This window comes from Eulemur rufifrons, chromosome 19, assembly GCF_041146395.1.
Source record: "Eulemur rufifrons isolate Redbay chromosome 19, OSU_ERuf_1, whole genome shotgun sequence".
Lineage (NCBI taxonomy): Eukaryota > Metazoa > Chordata > Mammalia > Primates > Lemuridae > Eulemur > Eulemur rufifrons.
The window spans coordinates 58,242,359-58,259,112 of NC_091001.1; the positions used below are offsets into that span (position 1 = coordinate 58,242,359).

A 16,754-nucleotide genomic window follows, 5' to 3' on the forward strand; every position below is an offset into this window, starting at 1 on the left:
AAAGCTGGGGGCTATCCGTAGGATGCTGGGTTGTGCAGTTCAGTGCCTAGAGCTCCCCCACCCTAGTCTTCTGATGGAACTGGGCTTGTGGTGGGTGTGCCCAAGTGGGTTTTCTCTGCCTGGTGTACTGGTTTCCTACATCCATATTCCTGGTAGAGGACGTGGCCTGGAGAGTGAAAGTCAAGGGGTGCTGTGGACAGTCTCCCTAAGAAGAAATAAAGGTTTTCACCATAAAGGTATCCTGGATAGGAACTAAAAATAGCAGCATAACTGCACAAGATTGAGGGAAGGAAGTGGGTGTGAGCAAGCTCAATCATTATCTATTATAACAGGAAGGCAATAGATAATGGCCAGTCCTGATAAATCCAGATATCGCCATGTAAGCTTTTTGCATACTGACGTGGAGGTAACCACCAGGCCTGAAAACACAGATGGCTTTAAGTAGTATAGGGATTGAGGGGTGGCGAGGGGGATTTTTATTTTCATCATAAGCCCTTCTGTCCTATTTGATGTTTTAGCTATGTGTTTACACTTGTATCTAAAAATTATTATTGTAAAAGTACAGGCTCTGAGAGTTAAACAAAAAGTACAAGCGTTGTACTTCTGGGCATTTGTGTGGATTCAAACCACCTCTGCCAGTTAGGGATTTTGGGCAGATTCACCAAAGCTGCAATTTTATCTTCTGGAAACAGGGCTCAAAACCACACTCACAGAGTTGCTCTGAGGATAACATGAAGTAAGGCATATAAAGCACATGGACCAGTGTTGGCCGAAAGCATCTATAATTATTAACCATTGTTATTAATAATAAGCCAAGCATACAGGTAATAGGCAGGGCTGGGCACATAGTAGGCACTTATAATGGGTGGAAGTAATTATTTAAAACCCCACTAGAGCTTGTAATTTCGTCCAACCCGAGACGCATGAGCCCCACTGCTGAGTAAACACTTAAATATTGATGTGGTTACTCATTTATTCATCACTCGGCTCTCCACTGCAGTGTCCGCAGAGGGTGAGCCCCGCTCTCTGGCCCCCAGCGCCGCACCGGTGGTCCCCTCCCGCGCCGGGACGTTGGAGGCGGCGCGGGATCACCCGCTTCCAGGTCGCTGATGCGGGGCCGTCACGTGGCGGGGCGAGAATCGCTCTGGTTTCACTCGGGCATTTTCCTGGGCAGGGGCGGGCTGGAGAAGGGGGCGCGCTGCCTGAGATGAGGGGGCAACCAGGGTCCGCTTCACTCCCTCAAGTCGGCGCCGAGGGGCATGGCCATCCCGGGAGGGGCGGGCCGGCACCGTTTTAGGGCGAGGGCTTTCCGGAGCAGGGACATCTTGAAGGAAGATTTGGGATTGGCCGGGAGGCGCAGAGCGGGCATTTCATACCCGGCCAAGGGTGTCGTGCTCCCCCGGGGAGAGGCAGGTTGCGCCCGGCGCCCCCAGCCCGGGGCGGGGCCACCGTGGGAGCCCCGCCCACCCCTCTGCAGAGGCCGCGCGCCTCGCCCCGCCCCCGGCCGCCCCCGCCCGCTCGGGGCGGGGCTGCGGCGGCCAGGGCGGGAGCGGCGCCCCGCAGCACTGCCGCACCGCCACGCGGGTCGGGGCCGCGGGGCGGGGCGGGGCGCTGACGTCGCGGCGCGGCCGGCGGCCGGGCAGGCAGGGAGGCGGCGGCCGGCGCGGCCCAGCCCAGCCCGCAGCTCCTGCGGCCGGGTGTGCGGGCGGTGGCGGCGCTCTGAGCCGGCTCCTGACCGCCCTCCGCCGCTGCCAACTTTGTCGCTTGGTCTCGGTGTCTGTGCCCGGTCCGGCCAGCCCTCGCCCGCCGCCGCTTCCCCCGCCATGGCCCTGGTGCGGGACGCCGAGCCGGCGGCGGGGCCCTCCCGCTGGCTGCCCACGCACGTCCAGGTGACGGTGCTGCGGGCCCGCGGGCTGCGGGGCAAGAGCTCGGGGGCGGGCAGCACCAGCGATGCGTACACGGTGATCCAGGTGGGCCGCGAGAAGTACAGCACGTCGGTGGTGGAGAAGACGCAGGGCTGCCCAGAGTGGCGCGAGGAGTGCTCCTTCGAGCTGCCGCCCGGCGCCCTGGACGGCCTGCTGCGGGCGCAGGAGGCAGATGCGGGCCCGGCGCCCTGGGCCGCGGGCTCTGCCGCCGCCTGCGAGCTGGTGCTCACCACCATGCACCGCTCGCTCATCGGCGTGGACAAGTTCCTGGGCCAGGCCACCGTGGCGCTGGACGAGGTCTTCCGCGCAGGCCGCGCCCAGCACACGCAGTGAGTAGGGGGCGCGGGGGCGCAGAAACGGTTAAAGGCCTAACTGGGCGGGGCTGTTGGGGGATCAGGACTCGGCTGGGCGGCTAGTCCTTTGCCTCGCGCTCAAGGGAGTAAACTGACAGCAAGTTGGTTCTTCTTATTTCGGGGTCCCCTCTGGCCTCCAAACGTGCCCTGTGCTGGGCTTGGCAGCTGATGAGTCCCTGAGGCTTGGGGGAGGTGTAGGGGGCAGCCAAGCGTTAGGAGTAGATTGTCAAGTAGAGTTAGGAATGAGATCCAAAGGCTTTGGGGTTTTGGAAACCACGAGAAGGAAAATCTTGGGTCCATTCTCAGGGCCTCCAGGCTTGCCTAAGGGGAGGTGAACTTCAGGCAACTGCCCCAGGCCAGGCCTGCAGGAAAATGAAGAGGCAGCCTTACCCTGTGGGGGAAGAAAGGCCAGGTGTCATCCTCTAGGAGACCCTTCACCAAACCTGGAAGTTGGCTGCAGGCCCATCTGCCTCTTGCCTGGTTCTTGGATGCCCTCCACCATCTAGAAATGCCCCCCCTCCCCCCCCCCTCCCCCCCCCCCCGTCCTGTGTCCCTGGTCTGAGTACAGGAGGACCTCTTAAATAAAGGAAGGAAACACTTGAGTCAGCTTTCAAGCGGCCTGCCTATCCTGCTGGAGGTAGAGGCAGTGGCATGGTTAATGCATGGCAGGAGATCATCTTCCAGTCACTTCCACCTCGATGGGCCAGTGGGTTTTTTAATCATTTATCTTGGCAGCATTTAACCTTGCCTGTGTTAAGATCAAGGCTTCAGACTTGAAGCCCCGTTTCCTGTTTTGGGCTTGGGCAGGATCTGGAAGCCAGTCCCCAGGGCTAACAACCTGCTGTGGATTACTCAAGTGGTTAACTTGTAAATGACCAGGTAGCCAGGGTAAGGGGGGGTGCCGCAGGTGGGGAGAGGTTCAGGAAAGGTTTGCCTGGGTGGAATGGCATCCACTGAGTAAATCTAGGGAGGCTTGCTGGAGGAGAGGGATGAGCTTTGAGCAGGGTGCAAACCCAAATGAAAGCAGGATTTGGGTGGAAAATTATCTGACCTTGAACATTTTCCAAAACGTGGATAGGGAATGGCCTTCCTGGCTGTGGCCTGGGGTGGAAAGGTGGTTAGCTCAGGGCAGATTCCAGGCAGGGCTGTGACCTGACTCCATCTCCGCCTCCCCGGGCTTGTTCCCTTCCTTCCTTCATGACTTGCTGTTTGGTTGCTGGATGTGGGATCATGTGGTATAGCTTGGCCCTTGTTTTGTTTTTTTCCTCCCTCTTTCTGTCCTCTCCCTCCTTCCTGGCTCAGGGAGCCCAAGGGGCGGGGGTGGGGCAGAAAGCTCTCCCCTGGATCTCTTAGGCCAGTCTTTTTCAGAAGAGGTGCCTGTCCCTAAATCAAGGGGACAAAATCACTCTACCTCTTGCCCCAGTCCTTCACCCTCTAGCACTCAGCTTCTCAGACCAGACTGATAGTTGACACATGTGAGTGGAGGGTAGGAGCGGACAGACAAAAAAAAAAAAAAAAAAAGACTACGGGGAGGGGCTTCTTTGATTTTTTTTTTTTTTCCAGTTCCCACCCTTGCTTTCCTCTTGGCCTCTGGATCTTACTTAGCTGAGCTGGCCGAGCCTGTAGGTCCAGGTGGACCTATTTTCAGCTAAGGACAGTATGTTTTGGAGAATTTGACTTGCCACCCCTTAATCTGAATGAGAGCTTTAATTTACTTTATAGAAGTCATCTTTTCCACCAGGATCTTTCCACGCCCACCTGGCTGTCTTTCCTCTGATACATTGAGACCTGGGTTATTTATAGAACCTGGAGGGGGCCGGAATGGGGAGGGACACTTAGCGTGGGCAGAGGAAAAGTCTGTGGAATTGGCCTGATCCTCCTGTTCACTGGACCTAGCGGCGTGCCCACTGACAGAGAGTGAGGGCTGTCACCCCTGCTCCTGTCCCTCCCTCCCACTTCTGGCTTTAATGGCCACTCCTGGTGACATTTCCTGGAGCACCCTGGCATGGGCTGCTGAGACAGTGAGTCTGAACATTGCTTGGTAGGGAGAGGGCAAGGCAGAAAAGACCAGGGTGTACCCTCCTAAGCTTTGAATAATGGTGGAAAAGAACAGTATCCATTCTTTAACTCCAGGAGTTGGCTGTGGTGGTCTCAGGGGGGCAGATGGTGGCCCTGTGCCAAGAGAGAACCCGAGTGGGGAAGGGTACCCTCCTTGTGAAGAGAGGGGGCTGTGGAGTTGCATTGAACAGATCCCAGTCTCAAACCTGCCACCTATGGCAAGTCATGTAAACTTTTGGTGCCTCAGTTTTCTCATCTGTAAAATGGAGCTCATTTACACTTTTACAGGGTTGATGTGAGAGATGAAATGAGAATACAACTGAAGCACCAAGTGCAGTCCCTGGGCATGGTGGGTGGTCAGTGCACAGCAGACATGGTGGAGGGAGGTTTTGGTAACAACATCTGGTAGCCCTAGTCTGGAAGCGTTCTCCTGCCCTGAAAGAGCTGCTCATGGGATGGGAGAGACAGTCCAGAACTTAGAACCTGGGAAAGCCTCAGTGCCGTGGGTGGCAGGGTACATACAGAAGTATGAGAGTTGCCAACGAAAGGAGCTGGCCCTTTGCAGCCCTCTGCATTCTCCTGCTGCTGGAGGTTGAGAACTAGGGCTGGGCTTAAGAGGCCTCTGCAGCCCCCAAGCCAGGCCCAGATCAGCCTGCAGCTCTGCAGCTTTCCTCCCTGGCAGCCTTGCCTGAGCTGCCCCTGACTTGGGGAAGGCAGGACAGCACAGGGTTTAAACACCTGAAGACTGGGCTTTCACTCCCGGTTGTGTGAATGAACTACCACTCAGGTAGTTACTACCAGGCAGGTTATTTAACACATTCCCTCCTTTCTAAAAAGGCTATGATGATAATCATAGGGTTGTACAGGTTAAATAAGACACCATCTGTAAAAGCCTTAGTGTAGTTTCGGACACATAGAAGCTTTCAGAATATTCGTATTGGGGTTATTCTGGGGCCCTGCTTTGTGTGATGGTGGCTCTGGGGTTCTAGGTGTCTCAGTAGCCTCTAAAGGTCCTTTGTCAGTGGGGCACTCTTTGAGGTGTGGAATTTTACTGGAGGCTTTTAAATAATTAAAGAGGAAATTCTGAAAACAAAATTTAACATAATATACAAGGAAACTGATTATCACCTTCTCCCCTCAGTAAAACTGTCATAGTTCCTATGGGTCTGAGGATCCTAGGAGATGCTTCTCTGCTACTTCATTTCTGGTTTTTCCCTCCAGCATCCTTCCCAGTACTTGCCAGTGGGTGCCCTGTGTTTGCCTCCCTGACTCTTGAGACAGACGAGGTGGTGGAGGTGGAGGTGGTAGAGGTCAGTTAGTTCTCTTTGTTCCCCGTGGGGTCAGATGGGTCATTTGGGCCTTTCTGGCCTTTATGCCATTGGTGTGGATTACACCCCCAGGAATGTCCCTGAATGTGTCAGAAGATGGAGGGAAGGAAGCAGCAGCAAAGGTTTTGGAGTGAGAAGATAGGGGATCTGCCATGAGGCCCTTTTAGTTGGGGAGAGATGGTCTCTGGAATTCTGATCTGTGTGCATTTGGGGGAGGAGAGGGCACAACCCTGCTGTGTGGAGCCCTCATCCACCTTCTCCCTGGTCTCGATATGCAGCGAAATGGTACCCACTGTAAGAGCTGGAGTGTGGAGCACAGAACCATCATCCCGGGCCTCCTGGGAAAGCCAAAGCTGTGGGTTCCATTTGGTTTAGGACCAGTTTATCTTTTTTTTTTGTCACAAAGACTAAAACTGTTGTGACTGCTAGTTGTGGCTGCCCAGAGGCTCTGTCAGCCCCTGCTCAGACTGCGCTGTTGGTTTTGGCAGGGGAGCTCAGGGGGCCCGTGGCTGTGGAGGACATAGATCTGAGACCAGGCCTTCTGCCTGGCTGGTCGTGGTGTTCTGAGACCTCCTTAAGGAGGGTGGGTTTGGGAGCACTTGGAGGCACCTGAGGGGAAGTGCAGCCTGTTGGCCTAAGGTTGGGATGATCTCTGAGGGTTTCCATCTAGCCCTTAGCCCCCAGACAGCCTGTGTGTAACTGTCATGGGCAGACGGTGCATGCCTCTCAGCCTTCTCTGCCCTGGTTTCCGGGTGTCACACTGCTCTTCGGGAAGCAGCCAAGGCAACTCGGGTCCCTGGCTTTGGCTCCTGTTCTAACCCCAGAGCTGGAGTTGGAGGCCTGTGGGTCTGCCTGGGAAGTGTGCTGTGGCTGCTGGGGAAGGGCGTGGCTGTCCTCAGAAGCCAGTCGTCAGGACGCAGAGGCTCCCTCTTCCTTAGTTATGGGGCAGTTTTTATTTGGGGTTGCTGGAGCAGCAGTGTCTGGGGGAGCAGAGCCGGGCGGGTAGGAAATGTGACTGCTCCGTCAGACTGGGCGGCTCCTGCTCTCGCCACAGCAGCTTCCCCTTCACTGCCTATCTGCCCCTGGCCCTGGGTGGGACCGGGAGGGTAGAGTGGGCCTGCGGTCAGCCCCATCTCGGCCCTGCCTGCCCCTCTGTGCAGGCAGCTGGCGATGAGGCACGCCTCAGCAGAGACACAATCCCTGGCGACCTTGAGAGCTGTCCTTTTCCTCTGATGGGAGCTGCCCGCCCCACTTGTCATTGCTGACAGCCTGATGCTGTTCTTGTTGCTGCTAAACCACTAGTCTGGCTTTGTCCAGATGTTTCCCCTGCCCTTCCCACCCTGTGCAGGGACAGGTGATTAACACAATGACAAGAGCTGTCATTGCTCTGTGGGAATCAGTCCTCTTTTTTTTCTTTTCCTCTGCGAAATGGTATAGCAATGAAGCAGCTTTGCCCTTCCCCACGGCCAAGTAATAAAAATGAGTCCACAGTGTAGGTCCTCTGTGCACCTGGCAGTCCTGTCGGGGGAGAGTCTGATCACTTTGTTGTTAGTGAGCCGTAGGTCATTTCTTCCTTCAGGAGTGATGGCGTAGCAGGTCACATGAGGCCTCTGTGTGGGGCTAGGCCCGGGCCTCTCATCAGGGAGTGGTAAGCAGGGGTTCCCAAGGTGGGGCTCCCAGGGGCAGCGCTTCAGAGAAGCTACAAGGGGTGGGGTGGGCTTTGTCACCTTGACCTTCAGTTCATCCTGGCAGGGGGGAAGGGAAGTACAGCTCTTAATCATGGAACTCCAGTTGGAGCGAGAAGAGAGCTTAGACATGTGGAAACTGAGGCTCGGGGAGGGAGAACAGCCTCCTCTCAGCTACTCAGCAGTTAGTGGAGTGTGGCTCTGTGTGGTTCCTATTAAACGCTGGCAGCCCTCAGAGCTAGAGCATTTGGGGTGAAAAAGAGACGGCATTTGATCCCTGTGTGCCCCCCCAGGTTTCTGTAGAAGTGCCAGTGGGGTTTTAGTGAGATGGGGATGTCAGGGCTTCTCTGTAGACCTGGAAGGGCAGTCCAGTCCAAATGAGGGGAGGATGTAGACATCCCCCTAGGTTTAGAGGGAGCCTATAGCTAAGTGCTGTATTTTGGGGCCTAGGCAGGAAATGTTCAGAGCAGACAGAGCCACTGGGGTTGGCTGTGGTCAAGGCAGGCCTCCTTGGGGAGGGGACATACACGAGAGATCTGCCGGCTGGATCAGAGAGCCTGTTTACCGTCCCAGTCTTCGGATCCCCATCCCTGGGGGGGACACATAGCACTCGGCTTTGGTGGGTTATTATCATTGCCTTGTTGGCCTAGTGTTTGGTCTATGCATGTTTCTAGGTGCTGGTACTGTCCTAAGGATTTGACTTCAGTTTGATCACAGCGAGCCCTTGAGGTGTAGGTGCTGTCACTGTGTTTTACAGCTGAGGAAACCTTGGCACAGAGTGTGGAAGTAACTTTTCTCTATTTTTTTTTTTTCTTTTTAGAGATAGGGTCTTTTTTTTTCCCCCTTAATTCTTTTTAGTGATAGGCCGTCACCAGGCTCTGGAGTACAGTGGCACAATCATAGCTCATGGATTGCATCTTCGAACTCCTGGGCTCAAACTGTCCTCCCGCTTCGGCTTCCCAGAGTGCTAGGATTATAGGTGTGCACCATCACGCCTGGCTAATTTTTTTTTTTTCAGCTTATTATGGGGGTACAAAAGTTCAGGTTATATACGTTGCCCATGTACCACCCCCCCCCCAGTCAGAGCTCCAAGCATACCCATTCCCCAGACAGTGCGCATCACACTCATCATGTAGTTATACCCCCATCCCCTCTCCCCAACCCCCATCTCCCCGGGTCAGCACCTTCAAGCGTGACCATTCCCCAGACGGTGCGCAATGCACTCATTGTGTAGGCATACACCCATCCCCTCCCCCAACCCCCCACCTCAGTCTGATATCCGATTGGTGTCGTTCCCAGATGTGTATTTAGGTGATGATCAGGGAAACCAATTTTCTGGTGAGTACATGTGATGCTTGTTTTTCTATTCTTGGGATACTTCGCTTAATATAATGGGTTCCAGCTCTCTCCAGAAGAACCAAAGAGATGTCGTATCACCATTATTTCTTATAGCTGAGTAGTACTCCATGGTATACATATACCACAATTTACTAATCCATTCATGAATTGATGGGCATTTGGGTTGTTTCCACATCTTTGCAATTGTGAATTGTGCTGCTATAAACATTCGGGTACAGGAGTCTTTTTCATAGAATGACTTTTGTTCCTTTGGGTAGATGCCCAATAATGGGATTGCTGGATCGAATGGTAGGTCTACTTGAATCTGTTTAAGGTATCTCCATAATGCTTTCCACAGAGGTTGCACTAGTTTGCAGTCCCACCAGCAGTGTATGAGTGTTCCCGTCTCTCCGCATCCACGCCAACATTGTGTTGTTTTGGGACTTTTTGATAAAGGCCATTCTCACTGTAGTTAAGTGATATATCATTGTGGTTTTGATTTGCATTTCCCTGATGATTAGGGATGTTGAGCATTTTTCATATGTTTGTTAGCCATTCTTATATCTTCTTTTGAAAAATTTCTATTCATGTCGTTTGCCCACTTTTTGATGGGGTTGTTTGATTTTTTCTTGCTGATTTTCCTGAGTTCTAAATAGATTCTTGTTATCAGTCCTTTATCTGATGTGTAGTATGTGAAAATTTTTTCCCATTCTATAGGTTGTCTATTTACTCTCATGACTGTTTCTTTGGCTGTGCAGAAGCCTTTTAATTTAATCAGGTCCCATTTATTTTTGTTGTTGCTGTGATTGCCTTAGGGGTCTTCTTCGTAAATTCTTTGCCTAGGCCAATGTCTGTAAGAGTCTTTCCTACATTTTCTTCTAGAATTCTAATCGTTTCACACCTAAGGTTTAAGTCTGTTATCCACTGTGATTTGATTTTTGTGAGAAGTGAAAGCTGTGAGTCCTGTTTCAGTCTTCTACATGTGGCTATCCAGTTTTCCCAGCACCATTTATTGAATACGGATTCTTTTCCCCAGAGTATGTTTTTGTCTGCTTTGTCAAAGATTAGATGGCTATATGAGGATGGTTTTATATTTGGATTTTCTGTTCTGTTCTACTGGTCTGTGTCCCTGAACTTGTGCCAATACCATGCAGTTTTAATAACTGCAGCCTTGTAGTATAGTTTGAAGTCTGGTAAATTAATACCTCCCATTTTGTTTTTATTGCCTAAAATTGCTTTTGCTAAACGGGGTCTTCTCTGGTTCCATACAAAGCGTAAAATTATTTTTCTATATCTATGAAAAATGATGTTGGTAATTTAATAGGGATTGCATTGAATCTGTAGATCACTTTGGGTAGTATAGACATTTTAACAATGTTGATCAAGAACTGAAATCGAAGCAGCAATAAAAAACCTTCCCAAAAAGAAAAGCCCTGGTCCAGATGGGTTCACACCCGAATTTTACCACACATACAAAGAAGAACTGGTGCCCATCCTACATAAACTATTCTCCAATATCGAGAAGGATGGAATTCTCCCCAACACATTTTACCAAGCCAACATAACATTGATACCAAAACCTGGCTAATTTTTTAATTTTTTTGTAGAGATGGGGTTTCGCTATGTTGCCCAGGCTGATTTCTAACTCCTAGGCTCAAGTAATCCTTTGCCTCAGCTTCCCAAAGTGCTGGGATTACAGGCGTGAGCCACCACACCCACGCGAAGTGACTTTTCTACAGGCACACAGTGCATGGCAGAGTCAGGATGTGAACCCAGGCAGTCTGGCTTCAGAGTCTGTGCTCTTGCCCACTGCACCATACTGCCCATCTCAGTCTCCCCATGTCTGCCACGATCTGCTCTGCACAGGGCCTGGCGCTCAGCAGCTGCCCTGCCAAGGCTTCCTCGCTCCTCCTCCACCTAGATCTTGGGGGTTAGGCTTGGAGCTCTGCAAGTGTGGCCTGCTTCTCTCTGGGAGCCCTTGGTTTATTGGGGTAAGCATGTCTGGTCTGTGGCTCTAGCCTGGTCTTGTCTGGGGAAGGAGGTACTGTCTGGTACTTTGGGAAAGAGAGCATCACTGCCACCAGGTGTCCCTCAGGAATGGGGTGAGGCTTGGGAAGCTCTGCCTGGGCAATCCCCACCCCTGGGGAGATTTGCCCGCTTCGGGCTTGTATAGTTGAGTGGGGTGTGTGGGGGTGGGGCGGTGTTAGCACATACAAGACTCCCTGACCATTCCCAAGACATCACATGCTTGTTTTACCATGACAGAACACTCCAAACCATCCTGTTCCTTCTCCTGTAGTGATACAATCATTTGCTAATTTTTTTTTCCTTTTGTTCAACATCTAGGAAACAATTACTGGGCAACCATTATAACTACTGTGCCTAGGTCAGTGGAGGAAACAAAGGAAATAAAATGGATAGACCTTTCTCTATGAAGGCAAAAAGATGTTTGAGAGCAGACTTGCACAGGAAGAACCATTACTATACAAAGCCACATGTAAAAGGTGTGAGAGAAGCAGAGGGTCAGGAGAAGGAGAGTTCACCAGGTTGGAACGATCAGGGTGGGCTTCCTGGGGGAGGTAGGGCCTTGAATGACAGGTGAGGCCCCTTGGGGACAAGGTGAGCTGGAGGCAGGAAAACTGCCCCTCCAGAAGGGGAGGTGCCTATGGTGGGGCTGGGCCAGGAAAGGGAGTGAGCCAAGCTTAATTTCCTATGTGCCTCTCAGCAAAACAGCCCGACTTTCTTTACTTCTTTTTTTTTTTTTTTTTTTTTTTTTGAGTAGTTTATCTGGCTCAAAATTCTAAAAGTACAGAAAGGTACACAATGAAAAAATATCTCCCTTGCCCTGACCTTGAGTCACCCAGCCCCTCTCTTCAGAGACAACCGACGTTACCAGTTCTCCTGTAACCTTCCAAAGTTATTTCATGTGTTTACAAACAACTACATTGTATGTTTTCTCACCCCTCCATTTTTGTTTGCCCAAAGGCAACATTCTCAACATACATTTCTGGACCTGTGATGAGCCTGACTTTCCTACACAGGGATATTTATTGTCTCCACCTATTTTGGGGTCTGAACTGAGACCCTGGCAGAGGGGACCGTCACCACTTAGTTTTGTCCTCCGTGACCCAAGTCTGGGGCAAATAGGGGGTTAGGAGCACACTGGGGAAGGGATGGGTTAAGTAGAATGTCTTCCTTATCCCCCGTCTGCTGAAGGTCCCCTGACAGAGGTTGTCTTGCTCTCCTACCTCTTGGGCAGGATCATTGCTTTTTGGTCCTGGGCTACCTCATTCCTTTGGGGCTAATGACAACCTGTAAAAGGCCTTTGATAGACAATAAACCCAAATCTTTATGTGTGCTTTGGCCTACTTTTCAGAATGTGTTCCCAGCATCACCTCATTTCGTTCTTCCCTGAGGGCAGGCAGGATGACCCCCATTTATATGAATGTGGGGACAGTGGTCTCAGGGGGTGGAGCAGCCTGTCCAAGGTGACGCGGCTCATTAGTGGCGGCCAGATTTCTGATGTCTAAGCCAGTGCTTTTTCCCCCACCTCGTGCTCTCAGCCCTACATACTTTCTGTTGCTGCCTGTGGTGGTTAGACTTGTCTCCAGGTATTTTTATAGCTTTTCCTCGTGCCTGGCTGGGTCCGAGGTGAGCTGAGTGAGTCGTGCCCACGGAGGTGGGGATGACTAGTGAACGACCGTCTGGGCTCCCTTTGAGGGTTGCCAGTGCCAGGCACGGGGCCAGAGGTGATAACAATCATCTTGTGGCCTGATAAGAGGCCATGTCCTGTCCTGCGATTGTGTTTGGCTTGGAGTTTCATTGCAGTTACCAAATCAAAGGATGGGTTAGGTGGTAGGTGCTGGGAGACAGAAGGGTTGGCCTGAGGCCCACCTTCCTCCCGTCTGCCAGCGTGTGAGACAGACGGCTCGGGTGGGGCACCTGGAGAGGAGAGAGGCTTCAGGGTGGAGGCGGCGCTGGGGAAAAGGGTTTTCCAGTTGTCGCCTGAAACTCTGAGTATAACAGTTCTAGTTGGCACCTCGCCGTGTCTGGCTTATTTTATCACCCCCGTTTTATGGAGGTGGAATGGCTGTTTAAAGCCACTTAGTAAGTCTGAGCCAGGACTGGAACCCAGGTCTCCTGTCTTCCAGTCCACTGGAGTTTGCCCACAATGCCCTTAAAATAATTTTTTTAAACTTATGTCTGAGACTAAAGCCGAGCCCTGCCAATTCCATGTCATTTGTCCAGCAGGTGTTAGAAGGTGTTCTATAGCAAGGGCCTTGTCCCTGGTTATGAGGTGAGTGTCAGTCTCTGCTGTCCATAGTAGTGAGGGTCCAGTGTGGGTGGCTCTGCCACGTGCTGCTGCAAGGCCGGAAAAGGGGCACTCCCAGGGGCCCTCCTGGCCCTCCCACCTTCCCCATTGCTCCTGTCCTAGTTTAGACATTTTTTTTTTTTTTTTTTTTTTCCACTTCTGCTCTGGACTGTTACCTTAGCTGCTACTGCCTTTTTACAAGCCAGGGTGCCAATTTGTTAATTTATGTTGGGAAATCACTGCTAAGACATAAGAAGTTGCTCTGGTCAGCCCAGCCATGGGACCTGCCTGGGCTGTGTTGGCTTCGTGCTGGTCCCCCTGCCTAGCCTCCACCATCCCTTTCCCTGCTGTCCCTCCCTCTTCCCACAGCACAGTTAGGTCCTGTCCTGTGTTGTACCCTGCAGGGCATATCAGGGCCCAGAACCCAGAATGAAGTTATAGCTCCTTAGCGTGATGTTGGAGGCCGTCTCCTACCTGCCTGTCTTCATGTGTCCAGCCCTGGCCTCTGTGCATTGTGTCTCTTGCACCTGGGGGCTCCCCACCCTCTCCTTGCCTCTGTCCCACCCATTGTTCCAGGCCCAGCATAAATGCCATGTTCCGCACACCCCCCCCACAATCATTTTACACTCCGCTTTAGCCTTCCTGTGTTCTTCAGTTATGTGTTTTTGTGGTGTTCCTCACCCTCTTCTGCTAGACACATGGCTGTCCTAGTTCCCTACCAAGGTATAAGCTCCCCGTGGACACCCCCGTTGTTGTTCCTGGCAAACACCTGGGGAACATTTGAGTGGAGGCCCGGCCTCTGGTCCAGTGGGATTTCTCTGGCACGTTCCCTGTGCCTCTCAGAGGGACGGTGCTGGTACTGCAGGGCCTGGCCCTGTACCCTGCTGATGCATTCACAGTTTAGCACAAGGCTCAGGGACTGAGGGACGGGATCCGGAGTCGGGGCTCAGTCATAGGACAAGGAGAAAAAGCCTGTTTCCTGGCCGCAGGCTGACCCCTGACCTCCGCGGGGGTCTAATGGGACCAAGTGGGGCCAGGAGGAGAGTGCGAGTGAGTCAGTGTACCCTAAATGCTTCAGTATTCCTCTCCAGCCATCTCCAACAGATTTGGGCACCTTTAAAAAAACAACCATAATGCCATTTCTCACACAAAATCAACAGTTCCTTCATAATCATCTAAGGTCCAGTCCATATTCAAACTTCCCTGATACCAAAAATATCTCTTCATAGGTGGTTTGTTGAGTCAGGATCCAAATGAGTCCCTGGCTGCCATGTCTCCTGATGATACATCCCCAGTTTAACATGCCCCCCCCTTTGTTTCACACCACTACCTGGTGGAGGGAACAGGCTGCTTATCCTTGATAATATCACACACTGTGGCCCTGGCCGGTTAGTTCCTCATGATGCCCTTCACCTAGGTCTCCACCCCGTGGACACCAGAGCTCCTGGCAGGAGTCCTTCCTGGGTGGGCTGGCCGACTCCCTGCACCACCCCGGGAGGCCCACCCTGTCTACAGCTCCCCCTCAGTGAGGCCCAGGTTAAGCAGTGGGTCTGGGCTGTCAGCCCGAGGCTGCCATTGGCAAGTTCCCCATCAACTTTTCTCCCGGGGGCTTTAGTGTCTTTTGTTCTCTGTCTTCCCTATGCAGAAATCCTGGCATAGGGAAGAGCTTTCCCTCTCAACTGTGTGGTCACTCTACAGTGGCAGCAGTGGCAGGCTGGCTCAGCTCACCCAGAACTGGCAGGAATGACGATTATTTGCCATTATTTTTCAGTTTGGTGATGACTTTCCAATTAAAAACCCGCCCTGCTCCACGGTGCTGTCTGTGACACCATTCATTGAAAGCTGAAGGCCTTCTGAGGGCAGACGATTTCATCTATGCAGTGTTGCTTGAAACAGCCCATCACTGACTTGGAGTAGAAATCTGGGGCAGGTGATGTTATGGGCAGGTATTTTGATGTTTTCCCCAACATCTGCTTTTTGAGTCACATGTCTTCTCCACTCTGGAACCCTGCAGTCTCCTGTTTATACTAACTCTCCAGGGAAGCGAGGTGGGGAAAGGAGAACTGGATCAGTATTTCTTCCTCCCCTTTATGTTGGTGCCTTACTTTCCCTTCTAAAAGATTCTCCGAGCCAGTATTTTTGGCCAGCACAATTGTCTTTCTTTACTAGGGGCATCTTGACTTCATTTGCCTCAGAGGGTGGGATTTGATTCCTACAAACTATCAGCTTTGCAGGCCCCTCTCATCCCCAGCATGCCTAGCAGCTGTTCACTGGCTGAGTTAAGGCTTATTTTTGAAGAGGTCCAGGCAGTGGCTCTAGCCAGAAAAAGGAAGCTGCAGACTTGGTGGGTTGCAGCCGTAGCAGGTGGGGCTCAGGTGAGGACCAACCCGGGGAAGTTGGAGACGGGTGTTGGAGGCATGATCAAAACAAGCTCCAGGAGCAGCCTGCTCCCAGCTAGCAGGTACACTCGGCTGTTTTTGTTTCTCTGGAGTCACCTTCATCGGCATGCAAGGGTTTGGGGGTCAGCCTGAGCACTGTGGCGTGACTCTGGGGAGTCTGAGGGCCTTCAGCCAGCTTCTTGCCCTTCACCTGGCTGTCCGTGCCCCTGGGTTTGGAAATGGGAGCAACACCCATCTTCTGCTTTGAGCTCCCAGCCTGGTGCCATGGGTGGGCAGGACCCAGCCTTCTGCTGGGCTTACTCCCTCCCCACACTAGAGCAGATGTTCTCAGCCCTTTTTGTGCCATGGACCCCTTCTCAGAATGAGGTGTTTAAACATGCAGCATTACAAAGTACACCAATGATATTGAAGTATATTTATCAATACATCAAAACATTTGCTGAAGAAATATGCCTATTATTGTATTAGATCATGTGATCTAGTGGTGGTCTAATGACTTAACAGTTCAAAGTATTGATAAGTATAAATGTTTTGTGACATCTGTAACAGCTACAATGCAATATGAAAATGTCTGGTTTCTCTTGGTGACAAACTTACAGGTATTGCTACTATACTTCTACTATTGCAAGGATTCGTAGTTGGAAGACATGCTAAATTTCAGTTACAGATTAGGGGAAATAAAGATGTGATTTTTCTCCCATCTGCCACCGCCTGCTGTAGAGAAATAGGGGGTAACTTTGGATTCCTGGACTGGGCAGGGACACCCCCAGGTGTCTGGGCCTGGGGGTGGGTGGGTGTTGTCCCTGAGAGGGAGGCAGTGCGGTGCAGTGATCAAGGCCCGAGGCTCTGGAGGCAGGAGCCTGAGTTCAGATTCTGGCCCTCCTACTCCCTGAATAAGCATGCGACTTAACCCAGGGAACTTCTCTGCACCTCAGTGGCCACAGCTGCTAGATATTAGAGCCGAAAGAGTGGCATTTTCCATGTGCCAGGCCCTGTTCTGAGTGCCCACGCTGAATCCCTCAAATCCTCACACAGGTTGAGTATCGCTTTATCCAAGCTACTTGGGACTAGAAGTGTTTCTGATTTTGAATTTTTTCAGATTTTGGATTATTTGAATTATACTCACTAGTTGAGCATCCTGAATCTGAGAATCTGAAATCTGAAACACTCGAATGAGCACTTGCTTTGAGCATCATGTCAGCGTTCAAAGTGTTTTGGATTTTGGAGCATTTCAGATATTCAGATTCAGGACATTCAACTTGTTGTGATCCTGTGAGGAGAGTAGATGGCCGATACCCCCATTTTATAGGTAGGTGAGGAAACTGAGGCACAGGGATCAGGGAACCTGCCCAAGGT

The 16,754-nt window shown here is 51.9% G+C and overlaps 1 protein-coding gene across 3 annotated transcripts in view; it reads left to right on the forward strand.

Annotated features, from left to right (window-relative positions):
- The first annotated feature begins 1,658 nt into the window (after positions 1-1,658).
- Positions 1,659-16,754, forward strand: part of RAB11FIP5 (RAB11 family interacting protein 5) — a 38,600-nt gene continuing 23,504 nt past the window's right edge. For all 3 annotated transcript variants that reach the window (XM_069494356.1, XM_069494355.1, XM_069494357.1), the window contains exon 1: positions 1,659-2,254. In XM_069494356.1, coding sequence (XP_069350457.1) covers positions 1,824-2,254 — 431 coding nt within the window. In that variant the 5' untranslated portion in view covers positions 1,659-1,823. The remainder of the gene's footprint in view (positions 2,255-16,754) is intronic.